We start from the raw sequence: 19,517 nt of genomic DNA on the forward strand, positions 1-19,517 counted from the left end.
TTGTAACCGTGTCTTAGTATTTTCAGTTCTGGCAATCGCCACACGCCTACGGGTTAGTTTCAGTTTTTCTTTATTTAAGTTCAATCGTTTTCAGCCACCGCGCCATTGTTTATTTGTGTTTATTTGTTGTTATAATAAATCCCCTTCCCAGCATGTCAGACCTCTGCGCTTCCTTCCCCCGTAAGTCCGTAGTCGTGACAGATGAACATCCATTTACCTGCTTACTTATAACTATAGACAGGGCAGGTCCACACACAGAGGAATTTTGTATAGATTTGTCAGGAACTGTAATATTTACAGGTGTCAGAACAGAAGCTGTGTGGTATGAGTAAAATATCGAGTGATAAAAGTATTGAGAACTGTTTGATTGTAATATCTCTTATTATTTTTTTTTTTAGAAACACTGTATTCAGACAAATATATATAATAATAAATAAACATATAGAAATAACTATAAATGTGATAATTTCCTAATAGGTATTTCATAATAATATTATATATAACTTACAATCTGTAGTAATTAATGGACTAATTTTGAGTGGAAAAAAAAAAAACCTTATATATGCAAAATATATATGAATCAGCATTGATATATTAAATAAAAAAGCACCGGGGACACCGGTGGCATCTGCCGTTTACTGCTGATGTAGTAACGCAGGTGACTGCGTAGAGAGAGAGAGAGAGAGAGACATTCACATCAGCAGCAGGAACACAACTAGCGCCACCTTGTGGAAGAAAGGCAAAGTAACCAAAATGGCTGTACTTCAACCAATGTGCTTTACAATACGCTAAAATCAAGAAAGCAAACGTAATATAGACACATTAAAGACAGAAAAATAAATAAACTTAAAGAACAAGCAGGCACAGATAAAACCCTGACAGCATATTCCAAAGCAACCCAATTGAGCCTTAGCAGAGCTCCAAATGACGTGTGTCTTTAAATGAGTCTTAAAACACTGTAGTAAACGTTATTCCATATATCCACAAGGAATTATATTCTGGTCGATGGCATCTCTCAAGCACAGCAGTATAAAAAAATACAACATTATACAATATAGTCTGATGTCTAATATGCAGAAAAACACCAAGATTACCGAAATATGGTGGTAGTAGCCTAGTGGGTAACACACTCGCCTATGAACCAGAAGACCCGGGTTCGAATCCCACTTACTACCATTGTGTCTCTGAGCAAGACACTTAACCCTAAGTTGCTCCAGGGGGGGGACTGTCCCTGTAACTACTGATTGTATGTCTGATAAATGCTGTAAATGTAAATGTAAATGAAATATCCGAATCTACATCGCCTGCCAGAGGGCAGCAGGTCAGTCAGGGTCCAGGGTTTGAGGGATCTGTGATGGCCTTCCCTACCCCTTTTCCTGCTTCTCGAGGAATGCGGTAAGTTGGGATCCCGCATCTGTACATCGAACGGATAATTTTCTTTACTTTTTTTACTTTGTTTTTTTTTATGTGCATGGTGATGTATTTTATATACATTACAGTATTCCGTTTCTCATGACTACTCTGTTCTTTCGCTTTCATTCCGCTTCCAGTAAGCGGAAGCAGCTGTCACCATGGCTACGCCGTGTGACGCCACGACGTCTCCTCCTCCATTGTTCTCTCTAAATACGGACATTATAATTATTACGGAATAGGCGCGAAGTCGTAGCTCTGCGCATGCGCACTGGGAGGGTAGGGGGGTGTGGCCAGATTAAAAAGGCGCCGGCGCGAATTTCTCGTCAAGACTGCAGGTATACTGATTATTTAAAATAAAATAATATTCTTAATTAGTTGTAGTTTACACTTAAATTCAGATTTTGGTGATGACGTTGTTTTGATCGACGTCAGATCAGTTTTGTGTGGATGTTTGACCTTGGAAAGATAATAGCAGATGCCAATTTATAATATCCTTTCTGTCAAATGTGTCCAAATTGTAGTCCAGCTTATTGTCTGTATCCTGATAGGGATGTAATGAAAAATACCTTTTCAAAACCATAATATAAAGGTATATATTTCGGTATTTATGTCGTGTTTTGTGACTTTTGTTTTTACTGTATGCGCAGACATCATATCTAACTTCAAATTTATTATCAGAGTTTAGCTGTGTTCAAAAAAGTAAACATTTCATTTCTATAGAGTACCAGAAACCAGTTTCATGCTTTCATTTACAGAAATCGCTCCTGGCTTTGCATTACTGAGCCTCTGTCTTAAAACATGACAAGAAGAAGGTAAAGGTCTTGTTTAATAATTAAGTGGAATAGAACTATTTCGTATTAAGGGAATTGATTTTTCTAATCTACAGACGCCGGAATTATCATGTGTGTGCAATATCTGAACGCAGAACAACACACACAATCAAGCTCACACCCACTATTAAAAGCGAGGTTTGTATACTGCCACATTATAACACTTTATTTTTACATACTTTATCGTTACAAGGCCTGTATGTTACGTAGAAACAGCATGGAGTAAAGTTCGAGTACATGGTGCTCAGTAAATACACGGATTTACACATTAGGTTACACTCTACTTCATGGCAACAGTAAAATGACGCTGCTTGTTATTTTGAGTCTGGTTCCAATATAAAGCAAAATTGTGTGTCAGCAGTGCAACAAGAAAAAAGTGACAAACTCCAGGCAACTTGGTGGAGAAATGAGGGTAAGTCATTTGACAATTAATTGCAAATTGAAAGAGTGATTGTTAGCATCCGGATGTATAATCTGCTAAAATCTGGTTCACAAAAATTGAGAAAACGTCTGGGACAATATTGCAGCTGTGAATATTCTGAATGTTCCCCTCTTAGAGTCTGTGGGAGCAAGATGGAATCTCTTTGGAGTGCACAGAATCTCCGATTGCAGGCTCGAGAACATCATGCCAGCGGGTCATCTCCCCGCAGCTCAGGTCAGTCCCTATGAAGACATGTGTACGGATCACGGTGGTCCCAGATGCTGAGAGCGCGATCCTGCCTTTCAGCTGGAGCTGCTCAGCGGAGGTTTGGGTGAACATGCTGAGCAAAGACCAGAAGTACAAACACAGCAAAAACCTGACTGAGCGCCATCCCACAATTCAACCCGAAATGAGAGCTGTTCTGCTGGACTGGCTGATGGAGGTGAGTGTGGACCGGGAATTTTATATTCTGTCACATGCTGACGGTCTGAAGCCATGCTGTCACGGGACATACTGGGAAACAATGATTTATTAACAATAAGACAAAGGAAAATGGCACGAGGGCCGAAAGAAAGGAAACAAACACAAACAAACCCGCAGGCGTGTGGCGATTGCCAGCAGCGGAAAACAGACATAAAGTAAGTAGCACTGGACTACCAGCTGCACTCCAGCTTCATGGGAGTCCCAATGCATTAAGCCCAATTGGTGTCATGTTCAATGGATCGGGACTCCCTAATCAGGTGCACGGGCACCTGCTGTGACAGCCGCATGGCCGTGGCGTCACAAATGCACGGTTCGTATAGTCATGTGAGAATAATCCAACACACATTTACATTTACAGCATTTATCAGACGCTCTTATCCAGAGCGACTTACAATCAGTAGTTACAGGGACAGTCCCCACCTGGAGCAACTTAGGTTTAAGTCTCTTGCTTAGGGACACAATGGTAGTAAGTGGGATTTGAACCTGGGCCTTCTGGTTCACAGGCGAGTGTGTTACCCACTAGGCTACTACCACCCACACATCTTGCATGCAATAAATACGTATTAAAATGAATTTACATCACCCTTAATTTAATAATGAGTAAACTGTGTTTTCTTTGTGCAAGAAACAATAATTTACACCACTGGGTCAGTATGGTTTCAATTAGAAAGTTATTTGAAGAAGTGCTGACTTTGTAATATTGGTAATTTTCTGGATAATTATCCATATGTGTGACTGAAGATATAATAAATAGGCACAGATGAACAGTTATTAGATATCAATCTAATAACTGTACACAAAATGGATGCCTCACCTTGACATCCACAGAGACCTCTAGTGGGCTTTTCTCTTTAGTGTGATTTTATGAGGACTGGTTCATCATCTCCGTTCCTCTTCTGGAAAGCCAAAAAATGAACTGAGCCATGAAGCTACATTTTTCTGTATTATGCAGTTTCTGCAGGCGTAAGGAAGCCAAATGTAAGACTATTAAAGGCCTTTTTAAAGGCCAATTTAATCTAAATTAAGACCCTGCATTGGGGTCATCAATTACATAAAATGGGGGCAGTGGTGGCCTAGCGGTTAAGGAAGCGGCCCCGTAATCAGAAGGTTGCCGGTTCGAATCCCGAGCCGCCAAGGTGCCACTGAGGTGTCACTGAGCAAAGCACCGTCCCCACACACTGCTCCCCGGGCGCCTGTCATGGCTGCCCACTGCTCACTCAGGGTGATGGGTTAAATGCAGAGGACAAATTTCACTGTGTGCACTAAATGCTCTACTAAAGATGCTCTACTAAAATACAATATTGTCACCAATATTATTAATATTTATCAGTGTATTTTATTTGTTCTATTCAATTGTGGTATCGTGGATGGAGGTGGCATCACGGGCATCGGCAAAAAACATATATATGTTTCAGTTTTTTTCAGGGCTGAACGAGAAAAAAAAAAATCCTGAGCCTGAACTTTTTTCCATGTCTACAGTAGCATCTGGGAGGCAGTGGTGGCCTAGCGGGTTAGGAAACGGAAGATTCAAATCCCGTGCCACCAAGGTGCCACTTAGCAAAGCACGTCCCCACACACTGCTCCCCAGGCACCTGTCAAGGGTGATGGTAAAAAGCAGAGGACACATTGTTGTGATGTTGTGTCTCCATGTGCTCTGCTGTGTATCACAATGACAATCACTTCACTTTCAACTTTCGCATCTGAGCATCTGAGCAGAGCACCAGAGCTGATGAGTAACTAGTCACTTGTCTGCCCACCAATTGCTTGTATAGTATTACTGAGACTGAGATAATACAGCCATAGCAAGAAAGGTCAGTGGGTGGCAATCATAACTAGGAATTGATGAGTAGCCATAAACTAAAGGACAGTAAAACACTAAAGTTTATTCAAAACAAGTTGCATAAATAAATGACATAAAGCAAATACAAAAGAGAAAATTAAAAAATAGCTTACTTTAGCTTCTCAGACAGACGCTTTTTAAACTCTGATTAAAGGCTTTGGGTCTGCATTATTTTTAAGACCTTTCAAATCTGAATTTAAGGATTACTGGTCATTTTAATGATATTTAAGGCCTTAATTTTGGAAAATCCAATATAGGACTTTTTAGGGCTCTGCGGAAACCCTGTAAACGCTCAGGTGAGGCTTCTGCTAAAATAATTGTCACATTTTGTCACTAAGGTTTAATTGAACCAATCAGGTCTGTGAAGCCTACACATTGCACCGCCAGACATTCTACTTGGCACAGGACTTTGTGGACCGATTTCTGCTAGCACAGGAGAACATGGACCAACATCGACTGCAGCTGACTGGAATCACAGCCCTCTTCATAGCTTCCAAGGTTGAGGTATGAAGGCTGTCCCTGCAAGGTAGATCCATTGTTGGATCCAGAAATCTCTGACATATAAAATGTGATCCAGTTAAGTTTCACCAAATAAACGGCATCCATCTTCAGTAATGACAAGAGTTTTTTGGACAGAGTTTATTCCCATTTCAATAGAGTTTTAGGTTATTCAACTTTTTGTTTTTTACAGGAGATTAATCCACCAAAGGTTAGCGAGTTTGCTTATGTGTCAGATGGTGCTTGTGCTGAGCTGGAAATCCTGCAGATGGAGCTCATTATGCTGAAGGTAAGATCCAGCACATCAGTACAGAAGAGTGCATGCCACTTGATTTAGAACAAACAGTCCGGAGACGATGCGTGTTCTCCATTAGCAGGTACTTAACTGGGACTTGTGTCCTGAGACCGCCTTATCCTGGGTCCAGCTCTACCTTCAGATGGCATCCCAGAGTGACGTCACCAACCTGCTGGAGTTCCAGTTTGCCCAGGAGACGTACACCATGATCACACAGGTCAAGCTGGCTGAGGACTCTTTCTGTTCATTTGTACTGTTCAAGCTCATTTTTTTCTTACCGCAGCTTTTAGATCTGTGTATTCTTGATGTGAACTCACTGGACTTTACATACGGGGTGTTGGCCGCAGCTGCTTTATATCATTTCACATCTATTGATGTTGTTCAACAAGTTTCAGGTGAGGAATTGATAGTTCATATTTAATCATACATATTCTTTTTTTAAGGCTAAAATGTACAATACATGTTAATTTGTCATCTAAATGATAATTTGACCTTGTTTCCTAATAAGGTCTGAAGTGGATGAGTCTGGAGCCCTGTGTGAACTGGATGGTTCCGTTTGTGGAGAGTGTGGCGGGGAACCCGAGAGCACCTCTGATGCGCTTCCTGAAGGTTCCCAGTGAGGAACGGCACAACATCCAGACACACACAGACTACCTGACTCTGCTGGTGAGTGGGTGGAGACTAGAACCAGAAACGACAGCAGGTCTAAAGGGCAGTCAATTAATTCAACAATTACAAATGACGAAAAAAAACTTATTTGTTATTATAAACATGCCATTTTTATGTCTTGTTTTAGCAAGAGGTCCAGCAGAAGCAGCTGGCTGCTCCACCCTACAGCACAGAGAAGGCTACCTGACCCTAAATCAGAACCACTCGGAACAAAACCGTGACTTCGATTTAATATTTAAAGTACATTAGGGTTTGCATGTAAATACTGTAAATAGATTTTATCACCTATTAATCTGTAAATTTTGCCTATCATGGGTACAAAATACAATTTGTAATTTAATGTAAATTTTAATAAAGGACTGTTTCCTTCTGTAGTGCGTTTGACTTGTGAGAGGGTTTTAGCCGACTATCATGTAGCAGCAGCCAGAATAATGAGTTGGCATCATATCAGGCATAGGACTATGCAGGGTGTGGACGAGTGGTTAAATGTGGTCACTATTACATTTTACCTGGATCAGTTACTGAGTTACTGAGAATGTAACTGCAACTGCTCCATGGCGGGTCATTCCTGGCCTGTTTGTCTAAACAACATGAAAAATTTCCCATCAATGGGCAGATTATCTAAAATACACTCATTGAAATTTTCAAAGCCTTAACTGGTAGGACATTTAGAATCAAGATTCCAATTTAATTTACTTTAAAACCACTTCCTCACTCTGCATAGCTGCCCAGGACACGGACACTTCACTCGGACCTACGGACAATTCACCTAGTATACAGGTGGGAGGAACCTGGGCGAAAACCGTGGAGAGCAGACTAACTCCCTGTGGGTCCAAGCCAGCAAAGAAGCTAACAGTGTGGAAGACAAAATTCACCTACCACATACATAATTTTTTCCTTTATTACCTGAAAAAGTCCACATTTTAGGTTTTATTTTGAGTTAAAAAAAAAAAAAAAAAAAAAAAGCTGAAATGTCCATATTTTCCACATTGGCTCTGTATGAGCTAAAAGTACAGCTTGGCCATGGCCTGCAGGAACCTTTTCTTCCTCTTCTGTGCAGCCAGCTGCAGCACCTCATCGGGGTTACTGGAGTTGAGTTCAGTCTGGCCAATGGCTTTAATCTGCAGGAGAGCAAAAAGTCAGAAATCAGGTGAACATAATGTGGCCTTCACTCACAAAACGTACCACTTACAGCAACTTGCCGCTTTTCAGTCTCTCCTCGTTTGTGGTGAATGTCTAAAAACAGTCAAGGAGGGGAAGAAAAGCTCCAACTGCACATCCAAGTAGTAAAAGTGAAAAAGGTTACAGACTTGTCTGAAGGATACGGGTGAGATATTCCAGAATGGTGATGTCCCAAATGTAGTCATAGTACGTGTCCATGCCATCGTGACTGCAGGGGAGAAAAGAAGATGATTTTTTTCCCCAATATTTAATATTTGATTGTTCCGTTGTTCAAATTGAATGAAGAGTAAATACCTGTTCTGTTCCTGCAGTGCTTTAAAAGCAGTCATATAATCCACCTCTCTCAGGAACTGGCACAAAACAGCGACCTGAGCAGTGAACAACCAACACAGAATTAACCAGAATGCCGAGTAAGGTGCATCCAACCGGAATTTGAATCTGAAATAAAGAGGCTTGCCTGAGTGTGACAGTTGAGCAGAGAGCAGCATTTGATCATCCTTTTCAAGACCTACAGGAAGAAGAACAGCAGCAGGCTGAAAAAGTCCTCCACAGCACATTCAACAGAACACGGATCCATGCACACAAAGGCACCAGAAACATCTCCATATGGAAGGAGGCACGTCATACATATTTGGTCTCCACCAAACGATGCCCAATACTTCCCGTATAATAATTAAACACACATTCATGCTAAAAGGGGCTATAATACACTGGATTTCTTATTCAGCCCCAAACCATAAACTGTCTCATGAAGCCTCCGGTCAATCACATAATCACCCCTGTACCTGGTCTGTGTAGACGTCGGGAGGGACTGCCTTGGTGAAAAAATCTGAACACACAGCTCCAGCCTGCAGGTAGTAGTGCATGGCAGCTGAATACTGGTTGGTAACTGTAGAACCAAAATGGAGGTTCAACACTATTATTATTTCCAATAGGCCAGACATTTGGATGTAAAATTTAATACACAGTAAGCGAGACCGTGGGCAGCACAGCACTCACCAAAGTAGATATCAGCCTGAGTGACGAGCCATGAGTGGTTGTTTGGGTTGAGTGTCAGCGCATAGGTCACCAGCTCCTTCACAGTGACAACCACGGCCTCAACGTCGACCGCCTGCAAGCTGAGGAACAGTCAAAGTCATTTCACCGTTTTCTGATGGCTCAATATGCTGATTGACACTCTGCACTCATACTTTGCCTGAGAGGAAGGCCAGATAGACAGATGCTCGGCGGTGACTTCATTCACGATGTCATCCTGAAACCCAGCTCACAGTTAATATTTCATTCTAGATAAATAAAACTCAGTGAGCACCACCCCACAAATAAAGTCATGCAGGCCTGATGAACTAGGTCATAAAGGAGGCTATATTTTCCCTAATTGGAGTAATATTTATTATTTCATATTCCTCCACTCCATTCCAGAAAAAATATTTACTCTATTTACTCTACTACTAAATTGGTGTTCAAAATTATGTAAGAGTTTTAAAATTATTATTTCATCTTCACAATAAAAAAAAAAAAAAAAACTGAGAAGCTCCCACCATACCAAGACCAGTGGAAAAGAAAGACTGAGGGTGAACTTACCGAACAAGGCTGTGCAACCTCACAAACAGGGAGATGAGAGTAGGTCAGAACAAGCGGCTCCTGAACCAAGACAGAGTCAGACCTTGAAATTAATCGTATAATCGCATTACAGACGTTGATTATATCATAATGACGTTGCTTGGTGATTTTCTGGCTGTGGAATAAAAATTCTCGTAACAGACGTTAGTTGTCTGCTCTTACAAGGTGAACGCCGACATCGAGGCATTGATAATCGTAATTGAACTGTGAGGACAGTGAAGGTCCAGGCCGTACTTACCCGCAGTTTCTTAATGAAGGTGATGAATTTGCTCCTACGGGGGAGACAGGAACAGTTGCAACAATCAGAAACCATTCAAATGGTGTCTAACTCTCGGCCCACTTTATATAGATCTATTATTATTGTTGTGCTGATACCACACAAATTACAGACCCCATAATTTGTACAGGAGCAGTTTCCATGTTAACGGCAAATGGGTTGTGAAGCAGCTCGAAAGTCACCAAAGAACTGTGCAAATGTTCAGTTGGTCAGCAAAGTGCCTACTGCATTATGGTATTGCATTCGGCAAGACAACTGAAGCACTGCATAAAGGAATCTGTACTTTGTGTGTTATCAGCACATCATCAGCACTTTCTGGGAAGTGGTGGCCTGTTGACTGTTCGAATCCCAAGCCACCAAGGTGCCACACACACTGCTCCCTGGGTGCCTGTCATGGCTGCCCACTGCTCAGTAAGGGTGATGGTTAAAAGCAGTGGACACATTTCATTGTGTCATCGTATGCTGTGCTGCAGAGTAATACAATGACAATCACTTCACTGTCACATCACCGGGCCATTATAATAGATCTGTATAAAGTGATCTCGCTGGCCGCGAGTTTGACACATATGTGACTATCTGAAGTAAAGAAGTGTGACGGTCACCGTGGCAGGATGCCGAGCGTGGACTCGCGCTGCTTGATCAGGCCCAGTCGCCCGTCGCTGCTGCGCTTGTGTTGGCTGGACACGGTGCAGATCTGCACTACCACCTCCCACAACTCCTTGGCTGTACGCCGGCTCTCTTTGGGCCCAGGAAGCTCTTTGCAGGTGGAGGCCAGCAACTGACCCAGCTGCAAAGGTCAAAGGTAAACAAGAACAAGCAGAACTCACAGGGCTGTCACGATCACAACGTTCTTGTTGACAGATACGCTAAGGCAAATTTTCATGACCATATGTACTTGGAAATTCTGTGCAAAACAAATTCACCAAAATTAACTAAATTTATGACAACCCTTACAAGCTGAACTTTCTTCTGCCAAGTTTGTGCAGCCCAAGCCCGAGGAAAATGAACACGATCAGGTTCCGGTGTAGATCATCAGCTGTGACTTACATGACTTTTAAAAGGAGACATGTGGCTGAGAAAGTTCTGGAATATGGAAGCAACGCACACAGCAGCACGTGGTTCATTACGTAAAGCCAGCGAAGATATTACAGACCTGCGCTAGTTTAAAACGTTCTAGATGTAAACATAGAAAAATGTTTCTCATGCATTCTTACAGGAACTATGTTCTTTGTTCATGACTTTTCCAGAACTTTATATGGTAATTTATGGTTATAAACTTTCCATGGCCTGGAAAAATTCTCTTTTTAAATTCCATTAATTTTGCAGGTTTTTAATGACCGTAATGCTGGAATGCACGAATAAAACAAATTAAATCATTCAGCATCTCTTGCAGTCACTTTAAAATAAAAAAGCCATTAAAAACTACAGGAATAAAATGAGAAAAGCACTAGTGAAGTTCTGTGTATGGAAAGAGTCCCGGCAAGTGAAGCAGTGACGTGGACAGGCCGTACCTTGATGTAGGGGTTGTTCTGCACCAGGGACTGGGGCACCTGCAGAGTCAGATACTCATTTTCCCTCCAGTTCAGCATGAAAGCCACACACTCCTCTCCCACGATCTGACGCAGAGGGAGGTCTGGGTGAAGACGCAGGAAGGCTCATCATTCAGATCAGCCAGAGAAAACGACAACTGGGTTTAAACTGTCAATCTGTGTCTCACCGTGTATCCTCATCTCCAGGTAACCCCTGACCCTGCTCACCAGGTCAGGAGGGGGTCGCTCCATTGACCCTAGAGCCGCTGCGGCCTCATGGGCACGCACCTCCAGCAGCAGCATCTCATTCAGCATGACCTGCCGCAGCTTGGGGGAGAACTCGGTAACCAGCTCCAGGCAGGCGGAGAAGAGTTGGCGGGCATGGTCAAAGTCCTGGCCGTGCAGAGAACCGCAAAATAAATCTATCCTACTCAAATTCAGAAGACAGCCAATACTTCCAATACAGACCTTGATAAGGATACAGTGGAGTCCCTTAGCCATAAGTATGAAGACCAGATCCCTCGTGAGGAGGTCTTTAATGCCGAGGATTACGTTGATATAATCAACAGGAACCTCCCACTGAGGGGTAAAAACCACATACATATTATTCAATCAATCCTAACATGGCATCAACTGGATTAAGTATAATCTGAAATAAAATCACAATAATGACTTGGGGTGTGTATTGTTAAGGATCTCATGATATGATACAAATCATGATACATGGGTCACAATACGATTATATCACAATATATTGTGACACTGTACATATTGCAAAATTCTACAGCTCACTGAATATGTAAAAACAGAGCTGATATACATGGTGGATCTGGGTGGATCATATTAATTATTCAGCCAAAACAACATAACTCAGAAATTAATTTGAACTATATTGTGCTTGCATTTTAACACACTGAAGTAGGACACCAAAAATGTTAAAATGCATAAAATTGAAAATAAGATATTGAAGTGCCCATTCAGTTATCTAAACAAACAAAATATTTGACGTCCCTGTATCGATACAATATCACCAGTTAAAACATCATGATATACTGCTGTATCGATATTTAAAATATAAAATATTAGGAAACAGTTGCTCCATGGATACGGACCATGCTGCTGACCCTCCAGAAGGGCCTTTCAGCGATGTCATGAAGCTTAATGAGGATCTGTCTGATGCATCGTGGGTCCAGAGACAGAATGAGCTGCTGCTCCAGCTGCCCAATGTTCACACTTGCTGAGGCTTCTAAAACAGAAAAACTTGCGTTCAGCTCTACAAATTCAAACCGAAATCCAAAACTCTCCCTAAAACTTCCCTAAATATAACAAGTCTAAAAAGGTCTTGAGATAATCAGAAAATGGCAAAATGTTCTAAATGTACTTCGCTTTTTCACCTGTAAACAAACAGGATGTAAAAATTATGAAATGATTATGATAAATACAGCATGATGCAAGGCCTATACAATCAGGCAAAATTTTACATTTAACTCAGAATCTTAACTATTTAAAATATTCTTAATATACTGCTATCCAAAAAAACAATTAATAAAAAAATGATCAAAATGAACAATATCGAGGGCAGATTCCATCCACTCTTGGTAAGTTAAAAACTACATCGGTAATAAACAGAAATGGCGACACGGTAAATGATTCCTGGTTCTGGAGGGGCGACCATACTTGGAATGTCATAGAATGAAGGAAGAGGTTTGGCGCTGAGGTTGACTGCAGCTGATCGTTTCCTCAGGTTCTCCAACAGGCCCTTCTTCTCATCGTCCGGCAGCAGATCATGAACAGCCGGTGAGAAGAGACCATGAAAGCCAGTGGCACCTCCTCCAGTCGCTCACACAGACTCCTGCGGAGGTACAGACAGGCCGACCCACACAGCTCAGGAACATTTTTTTATTTTCATGTACGATTGTGAGGTCATGCAAATGTTAAAAGCCAAATAAAAGCAGCTTGGCGTGTTGAATGGAACAAACCAAAACCTCAACTCCATCTCTGACATCCTCTACATGCAACGTTTTATTTTAGAATTTCAGCCAAAATAAATTCTTAATTTTCAAGCCAAATATCTTAAATGTAAACTTACTGGTCATGTTTAGTAAGTGAGCAAGTGTAAAGACATATGGCAACTTTTAAAACGTTGAGCAAAACAAAAACCCTCACTGGGAACAAAGATGCCTAAATACACATCATACTTTGGCTACTACGCTATATGTTATTAACAAAATTCCCTTAAAATTCATTGACTTTGCACCCAAATGATCAAATTCACTGGCTTTACCTATCTGGAAATGCCCTGACATTCCAGAAATCCCCTGACTAAGCAAATGACGTACTTTAGGAAAAGGCCCATGTTCCTTCTTCCCCGGTCACATGACTGATCGTTATCCAGCGATCTGCTGCAGACCTGCAAGGTCAATGGCAGGCGTCAAAGTTTTAGAAATATTATTAATAAATGTTATTTATAAACATACTTTTAAAAATGCATGAAGATGGATGATTCAAAGAGTCAAATGGAGTAAAATGGAGTTGAAATGAATTTGGATGGGCGGTACCTCCAACAGGAAGCTGATTGTGCATTGGCTGGGCTTGAGAAGCAGCTGTTGGAAGCGCACACTCAGAACACGACCCTCTAGAGCGTCTCGCACGGCGTTGCACACACACAGCTTCTGACACACCTCATCCAAGTCCTGCTCTCTAAAGACATAAACAGGTATGAGTCCATGTGGGACCTGCAGGAAAATTCTTCCGAACAGAAAGTCCCCTCACCCCTGCTGAGCTCTGTGGAAAAACTCCAGCAGCACTGAGTGTCTGAAGTTGTTTGGCAAACTTAGTGCAACATTATCCTTTATGAAGGCATCGAGCAGAGCCTGTGGGAACAAAAAAAACTTCAGCACATGGTTGGAGTAAGAACTTTGTACCTTCGAATGATGAAAAAATATTTCCAAAATATCTTGCCAAAAATATTTCAGAAATGTGCCACACTTAGCTTTATATAACTATTCTCAGCAACTGTGCCCAAATATTTGAATGCTACAGTAAACAGAAACAACTAGAACCTGAAAACGATCCTTTTAAAGCTCACAGCAAAGAGTCACTCAGTCAAAATTAAATGATAAAAGCAAAGTGAAAAACTGCAGCACATCACATGGTGACACAAAGAAATGTGTCCTCTGCATCACCTCATGAGAAGTGAGCTGCCATGAAAGGTGCCTGGGGAGCAGTGTGTGGATGGCACACTGGCACCTCAGCGGTTCAGGATTTGAACCCGCAGCCTTCCGATTACGGGTCTGATTCCTTACCCGCTGGGGCCACTGCCCTCTAAGAGTGGCAAATCTAGAAATGAATAAAAAGAAAAGTCCATTCCGTAATCATGGTTATTATGAGAGCGGTTACTCAGTCAGACCTGGTGGCTGTGTGAGCGGATCAGGCTGTTGATCTGGCCGTAGGCGGTCAGCTGGGCATCGGACGGGTCCGAGGATCCAGTCAGGCCTCTGCAGGCGCTTAAGTATCCCAGCAGCCTCTTCTGGTCCACCAGGCCGGCTGCTGATCCCAGCTGCGGCACAAGATCATACATCAGCCTGCATCGTGCAGACACTGAACAGGACATTCATTCACGTTATTGGACCTTTAACAGTAAAAAACTGCACAATTGGTTTGGAATTGGCTGGAATACAAATGAATCCTTCTTGCATTGGGAAAGGTTGCATTAAAACAAGCCTCGGAATTCAGACAGCCTATGTCCAGTTCCACACGATGATTTCTCAGTTACTGAACTTAGACCTGGAACACAAACTGATCAATCACAGCTCAACAGATAATATCCTTAAATCACACACACACACCTTTGACAGCAGCTCCCTGGTCTTTCTGAAGTGCTCTCTGGCCTTCTCATAGGCAGATGGATCAGTGCTGCCTTGCTGGAAGAAAATGGCGCCTAAATCGTAGTGAACCTGTGGGAAATGCAATAAATAAAGCTTTTTCCACAGCTCTGCTGTGGTTAATATCGCGTTTATAAAAGCGCCGGCTGGCTCACCTGACAGTGGAGCTCGTCGGCACTGGTGCGCATGCCGGCGGTGGACGACTCGGTCTCTCCGTTGGTGGTGGAGAGGTCAGCCGCCAGCATGTCCAGTGTGCGGAGCGTGTGAACGTACAAGTCCTTCTTCATGCCCAGTACGCCCTCCAGCACCATGATGGAGTCAGACGCCTGCTCCTTCAGCTGAGAGGAGCCAGACATTCGGGTTCATTAAAAAAACAAAACTCAAGAGGAAATCGAATTTCTTTTAATTGAGCATTTCTTCTGAGATGAAGTTTACAAAGAATTGTGTCATTGAGGATCACGCACCACATTTAAAATGTTCTCCGTCAGCTCCTTCTCCTGCTGTACAATATTCAGCCTAAATGGAAAAGAAGGTCAGCGTCCACACGTAATCATGGAAACGTGTTGAAATGTTTGGCGAGGGGTCTGGTCACCAACATGTTCATCTGATGCGGTCCGGGCTTCGTCTGCTTCTCAGGAAAACTGCTCAGCACGATGGTCCGGATGGCCCTGTGAACACAGACAGAGAAGTCGTGATCCAGGTGAACAGGAATCTGCTACACACACCAATCCCAGCCCCAATTATTCCAACCAAGAAAAAACACAGTGAGGGTTTCACAAATTGAACATTGTTTCAATTGAACAACTGAAATTAATTCAGTTGGGAATTTGGAAGATAATCAGTTAACAGACCTGTTTTTTCATTACATTTACATTTACAGCATTTACCAGACGCCCTTTTCCAGAGCGACTTACAATCAGTAGTTACAGGGACAGTCTCCCCCCTGGAGCAACTTAGGGTTAAGTGTCTTGCTCAGGGACACAATGGTAGTAAGTGGGGTTTGAACCTGGGTCTTCTGGTTCATAGGCGAGTGTGTTACAAACTAGGCTACTACCACCCACAAGCCAAACATATTTGAAATAAATTCTATGGCGTGATACATAAATAAAAGTAGTAACTTGTTGGAAACAGTTCTGGCCTAATTTGATATTATGAATAAAAAAAGTAAAAAAAAAAAATTATGTAGAAAATGTTAATATTGTATGCTAATAGTCAATAAAAACCCAGCTCACCAGCGGTTGTATATAATAACAGCCATGGCAGTGGTGGGCGGTAAGGTGGACAGATCCAGGTCCACGTGTTTCACTCCAGGAGGAACCTTGCTGACACACAGCAGCTCATTTAGGAGCATGTTCAACACCGGTGTGGTTAACCTGAAACGACAAGTTTCTTCTCTGTGTCTGAATCCATGACAGATCTTCATCAAGCAAAACAAGAATACAGATGCAGCCATCATGCGGTCATGAACCTCACCCTTTCTCCAGGATATCCAGGTCCCATTTCAGATGAGCAGACACCTTGAGCGCGAGCAGCTTGAGTGTGCGGTTCCTGCGGTTGTCTATGGGAGGTTGGACCTGGTTCTGCTCGTTCACAGAAGGCTTGGACGCCTGCTCCAAAAACTGGATGACCAACTGCACTGGTGAAGGATCTGGTCAGAAAAAAATTTGAAAAGGCAATATAATATTACAGATCCGGGGTCCTGTTGATCTCCACATTTTAAAGGTCCCCTATCATTGCTTTTATTTAAGTTTTAGTGGTCCAGGATTGCCTTGGTGCAGAATTACAGCCACTTTGATCCAGTCCCACAATGTGATTTGCCCAGGACGCACCAGTTTTTAGTGTTTGTAGCTTTAAATGCTAATGAGGAGGAGAGGCCAATAGAAGCGAAGCGTGCATTCGCAGAAATGACGTCATCAACAACATCGCACGACAAATGTTAAAAGCACTTCCCTTTTAAGGATCTAGAATTTAATAGCTAGATTAGACTTGTATTGTAGATATCCATAACTTAATTCTTCCTGGTTAAAATGAACGTTCTACATATCATTTACATTTCTAAAATGTATCAGACGTCCTTATCCAGAGCGCCTTACAGTCAGTAGTTACAGGGACAGTCCCCCTGGAGACACTCAGGGCTAAATGTCTTGCTCAGGGACACAATAGTAGTAAGTGGGATTTGAACCTGGGTCTTCCCCTTAACCTATCAGCAAAAACATTCTTACTAGGAAAAATGCACGTGAGATATTTACAATTCTATTCACAATATTCATTTCGGATACACGAAATTAAAAACACATTCCCGATATCCAGAATGCTATTGTGAAATCACGTTGTTAAAAAGTCGGAGCGCACGGACCCCGGCCGGGCTTCTCCAGGTGTTTCTCCAGCAAGCCCTGGTCCAGGAGGAATTCGAACCAGGTGGTCTGTGGTGGGGTGGAGGGCCGACTGCCGCTCACCGCCTCCCGGTCCGCCGCCTCGGCGCTCATCTTCCTCTTTAAACAAGAGAGAATTCGCACAGTAACGTCAACGAGGTGCCACTGAGGGCGTTAAAGCGCATATTTACTGCATTCTACTTTTTATCTTCTTTTTTAATTATTTATAAACGATTTAAAAAGTCGCCTCTGCCTTCAGGACCTGCACAGTGTTTAGGTTTTTTTTCGATTCCGGTTCAGAGGCTACGCAGCTCAAGAGCGCCACAGCCGCGCAACATTTGCGCAGAAACAGCCCGCGCATAGACATATAAACACTAGATCGGTGGCGTCAATACCGCCACCGTATTTGGACGGGGTTCCATGCTCATTCAACCTCGCTTTCCACCGCGACTTTTGCGCCGCGTACGGCTGTAATAACGAAGAATAAATGCATAAAATATTACTTGTTAAATGTTATTATCTTGTATGAAATGTTGTGTTCAATAAATAACTTTATTCATGTTAAAGACCAGAGCATCCGTCTGTCCAGCCCATAGTAAAGACACCTGTTAATATTACAGTTCCAAAGTTACAAAAGGCCTCTGTGTTTGGACCTGCCCTGGTCTATGGTTATTTTTTCTAAATAAGTAGGTAAATGGATGTTCATCTTTCATTAAATATAAAAAATAAAGTATTTCCCTTGTCTGAAAAATTTATTGTGTACAGTTCATTGTCTATAGTTCTCTGTATATCCATACAAATGCCTGTTGCTTTGGATATATGTGGAACATGCTACAGGGTTTATCATGAAGAGTGCCGGGGTCTTCTAGTGTGTATATATCTATGCAGCGTGCACTGCACACACTCACATGGTGGGCATTTTTAAATAAAGTTTTTCAGTTCATCTCTAGTTTAATACTACTATTTCTATTTAATGTGATTTTTTACTCTAGCCAGACCTCCCTCCGCCACCCAAGCTCCCAGCTGGCCGCCCTTACTTCCTGCAAACAGGAAATAGAAAACTGATTGGTACCCATGTGCTGCATGTGATCATGCCAAAAATGTGCTGGCATTATTTCAGGGGAAGCATGGGCGCTTGCACCAAAATAAATGATGAGGCCACCCTGGCCAACCGCTTGTTTCAAAACCTGACGCTGATTATGAAAACACACAGTTTTGGGCTTTTTGTGTGTGAAAGTGTCATTTGTCATTGTGATAGAGCACAGCACACAGTGACGGGTTAAATGCAGAGGACAAATTTCACTATCACCCTTGGTAAGCAGTGGGCAGCCATGACAGGCGCCCGGGGAGCAGCGTGTGGGGACGGTGCTCTGCTCAGCGGCACCTCAGTGACACCCTGGTTGTTCAGGAATCGAACCCCTAATCATCTGGTTATGAGTTACATTCCTTACACGCTAGGCCATCTCTGCCTATACTAATCATAATTAAAAACCCTAGGGCAACATTATCAGGCTTACTAAGAAAAACTTTATTTCCCAAGCAACTCTGCCTTTTTTTAATATCCATACAGCCATCCATAAGAGCCCAGAACACAAAATGATGCCCATACTCTGTTACAAAGGCACAGAAAACTAGTCATCTTTGGGCTGGTAAACAGACATTTAATATAATGAATTATATTTTTTAAAATATAGTCATATATTTTATCCGCATAGAGGGTTTTTGAGCTTATCTTTGAAATATTGTTGTATTCTAGCGCTATAATAATTTCCTCCACAGTAATATACACATTAATGTAACAAATGAACCAAGGCGTATTTGAGGTATTTTAACCTTAAAAAACAGTGAAACAGACACCAGATATGAGGAGAGACATGAAACGCTGTACAGAAGACACAACAGGCAATAACATCAGCAAACTAACAAACTAACCTGGGTAGCATCAGAACCCGCCTTTACTACCCATGAGGCTTAGCAGTCAAATTTCCTCTTTCATCTAAGCACCTGCAGACTTTTCCGTTAGCACAGGAAACACACATGGCCTGCACGTGGGATAGAATGCAGAATTTCCTCCATATACTGTTCACCATTTCCTTTCTCATGCATGGTTTTAAATTTACAAGTCATGCAATGACTCCTTTTACTGTAGCATTAATACTTTAAAACAAAAAGTCAATGCTTGAACTGCAGGAGGGCACCAAAAC

The 19,517-nt window shown here is 42.2% G+C and overlaps 2 protein-coding genes across 7 annotated transcripts; one reads left to right on the forward strand and one right to left on the reverse strand.

Moving 5' to 3' along the window:
- Window positions 1-1,275: 1,275 nt before the first annotated feature.
- Window positions 1,276-6,700, forward strand: LOC114770227 (G1/S-specific cyclin-E2-like). Of its 6 annotated transcripts, none has more exons than XM_028963973.1 (12): window positions 1,690-1,748; window positions 2,169-2,225; window positions 2,300-2,381; window positions 2,602-2,655; window positions 2,801-2,898; window positions 2,971-3,106; window positions 5,345-5,491; window positions 5,679-5,774; window positions 5,860-5,997; window positions 6,064-6,175; window positions 6,289-6,446; window positions 6,577-6,700. In XM_028963973.1, exons 2-12 carry the CDS (start codon window positions 2,212-2,214, stop codon window positions 6,634-6,636), a joined length of 1,095 nt encoding a protein of 364 aa, XP_028819806.1. In that variant the 5' UTR covers window positions 1,690-1,748; window positions 2,169-2,211; the 3' UTR covers window positions 6,637-6,700. The 6 variants fall into 6 exon arrangements, with proteins under 6 accessions (XP_028819802.1, XP_028819806.1, XP_028819807.1 ...); XM_028963974.1 differs by having other exon boundaries at window positions 5,863-5,997; XM_028963969.1 differs by lacking the exon at window positions 1,690-1,748 and adding an exon at window positions 1,276-1,395 and having other exon boundaries at window positions 5,860-6,175.
- A 720-nt stretch (window positions 6,701-7,420) lies between these two features.
- On the reverse strand, window positions 7,421-17,612 carry ints8 (integrator complex subunit 8). Its single transcript, XM_028963990.1, is given in 29 exon segments — window positions 7,421-7,570; window positions 7,642-7,685; window positions 7,775-7,839; window positions 7,926-7,999; window positions 8,089-8,139; window positions 8,417-8,520; window positions 8,631-8,749; window positions 8,822-8,883; window positions 9,218-9,253; window positions 9,255-9,272; window positions 9,490-9,523; window positions 10,131-10,315; window positions 11,040-11,161; window positions 11,246-11,450; window positions 11,526-11,636; window positions 12,170-12,300; window positions 12,735-12,842; window positions 12,845-12,909; window positions 13,397-13,467; window positions 13,616-13,757; window positions 13,830-13,930; window positions 14,467-14,616; window positions 14,906-15,013; window positions 15,097-15,279; window positions 15,406-15,457; window positions 15,538-15,609; window positions 16,174-16,314; window positions 16,415-16,589; window positions 17,298-17,612. Coding segments are annotated over 29 exon segments (2,976 nt in total). The 5' UTR covers window positions 17,428-17,612; the 3' UTR covers window positions 7,421-7,453.
- Between the last annotated feature and the right edge of the window lie 1,905 nt (window positions 17,613-19,517).

Source organism: Denticeps clupeoides, chromosome 20 (genome assembly GCF_900700375.1).
Source record: "Denticeps clupeoides chromosome 20, fDenClu1.1, whole genome shotgun sequence".
Classification (NCBI taxonomy): Eukaryota; Metazoa; Chordata; class Actinopteri; order Clupeiformes; family Denticipitidae; genus Denticeps; species Denticeps clupeoides.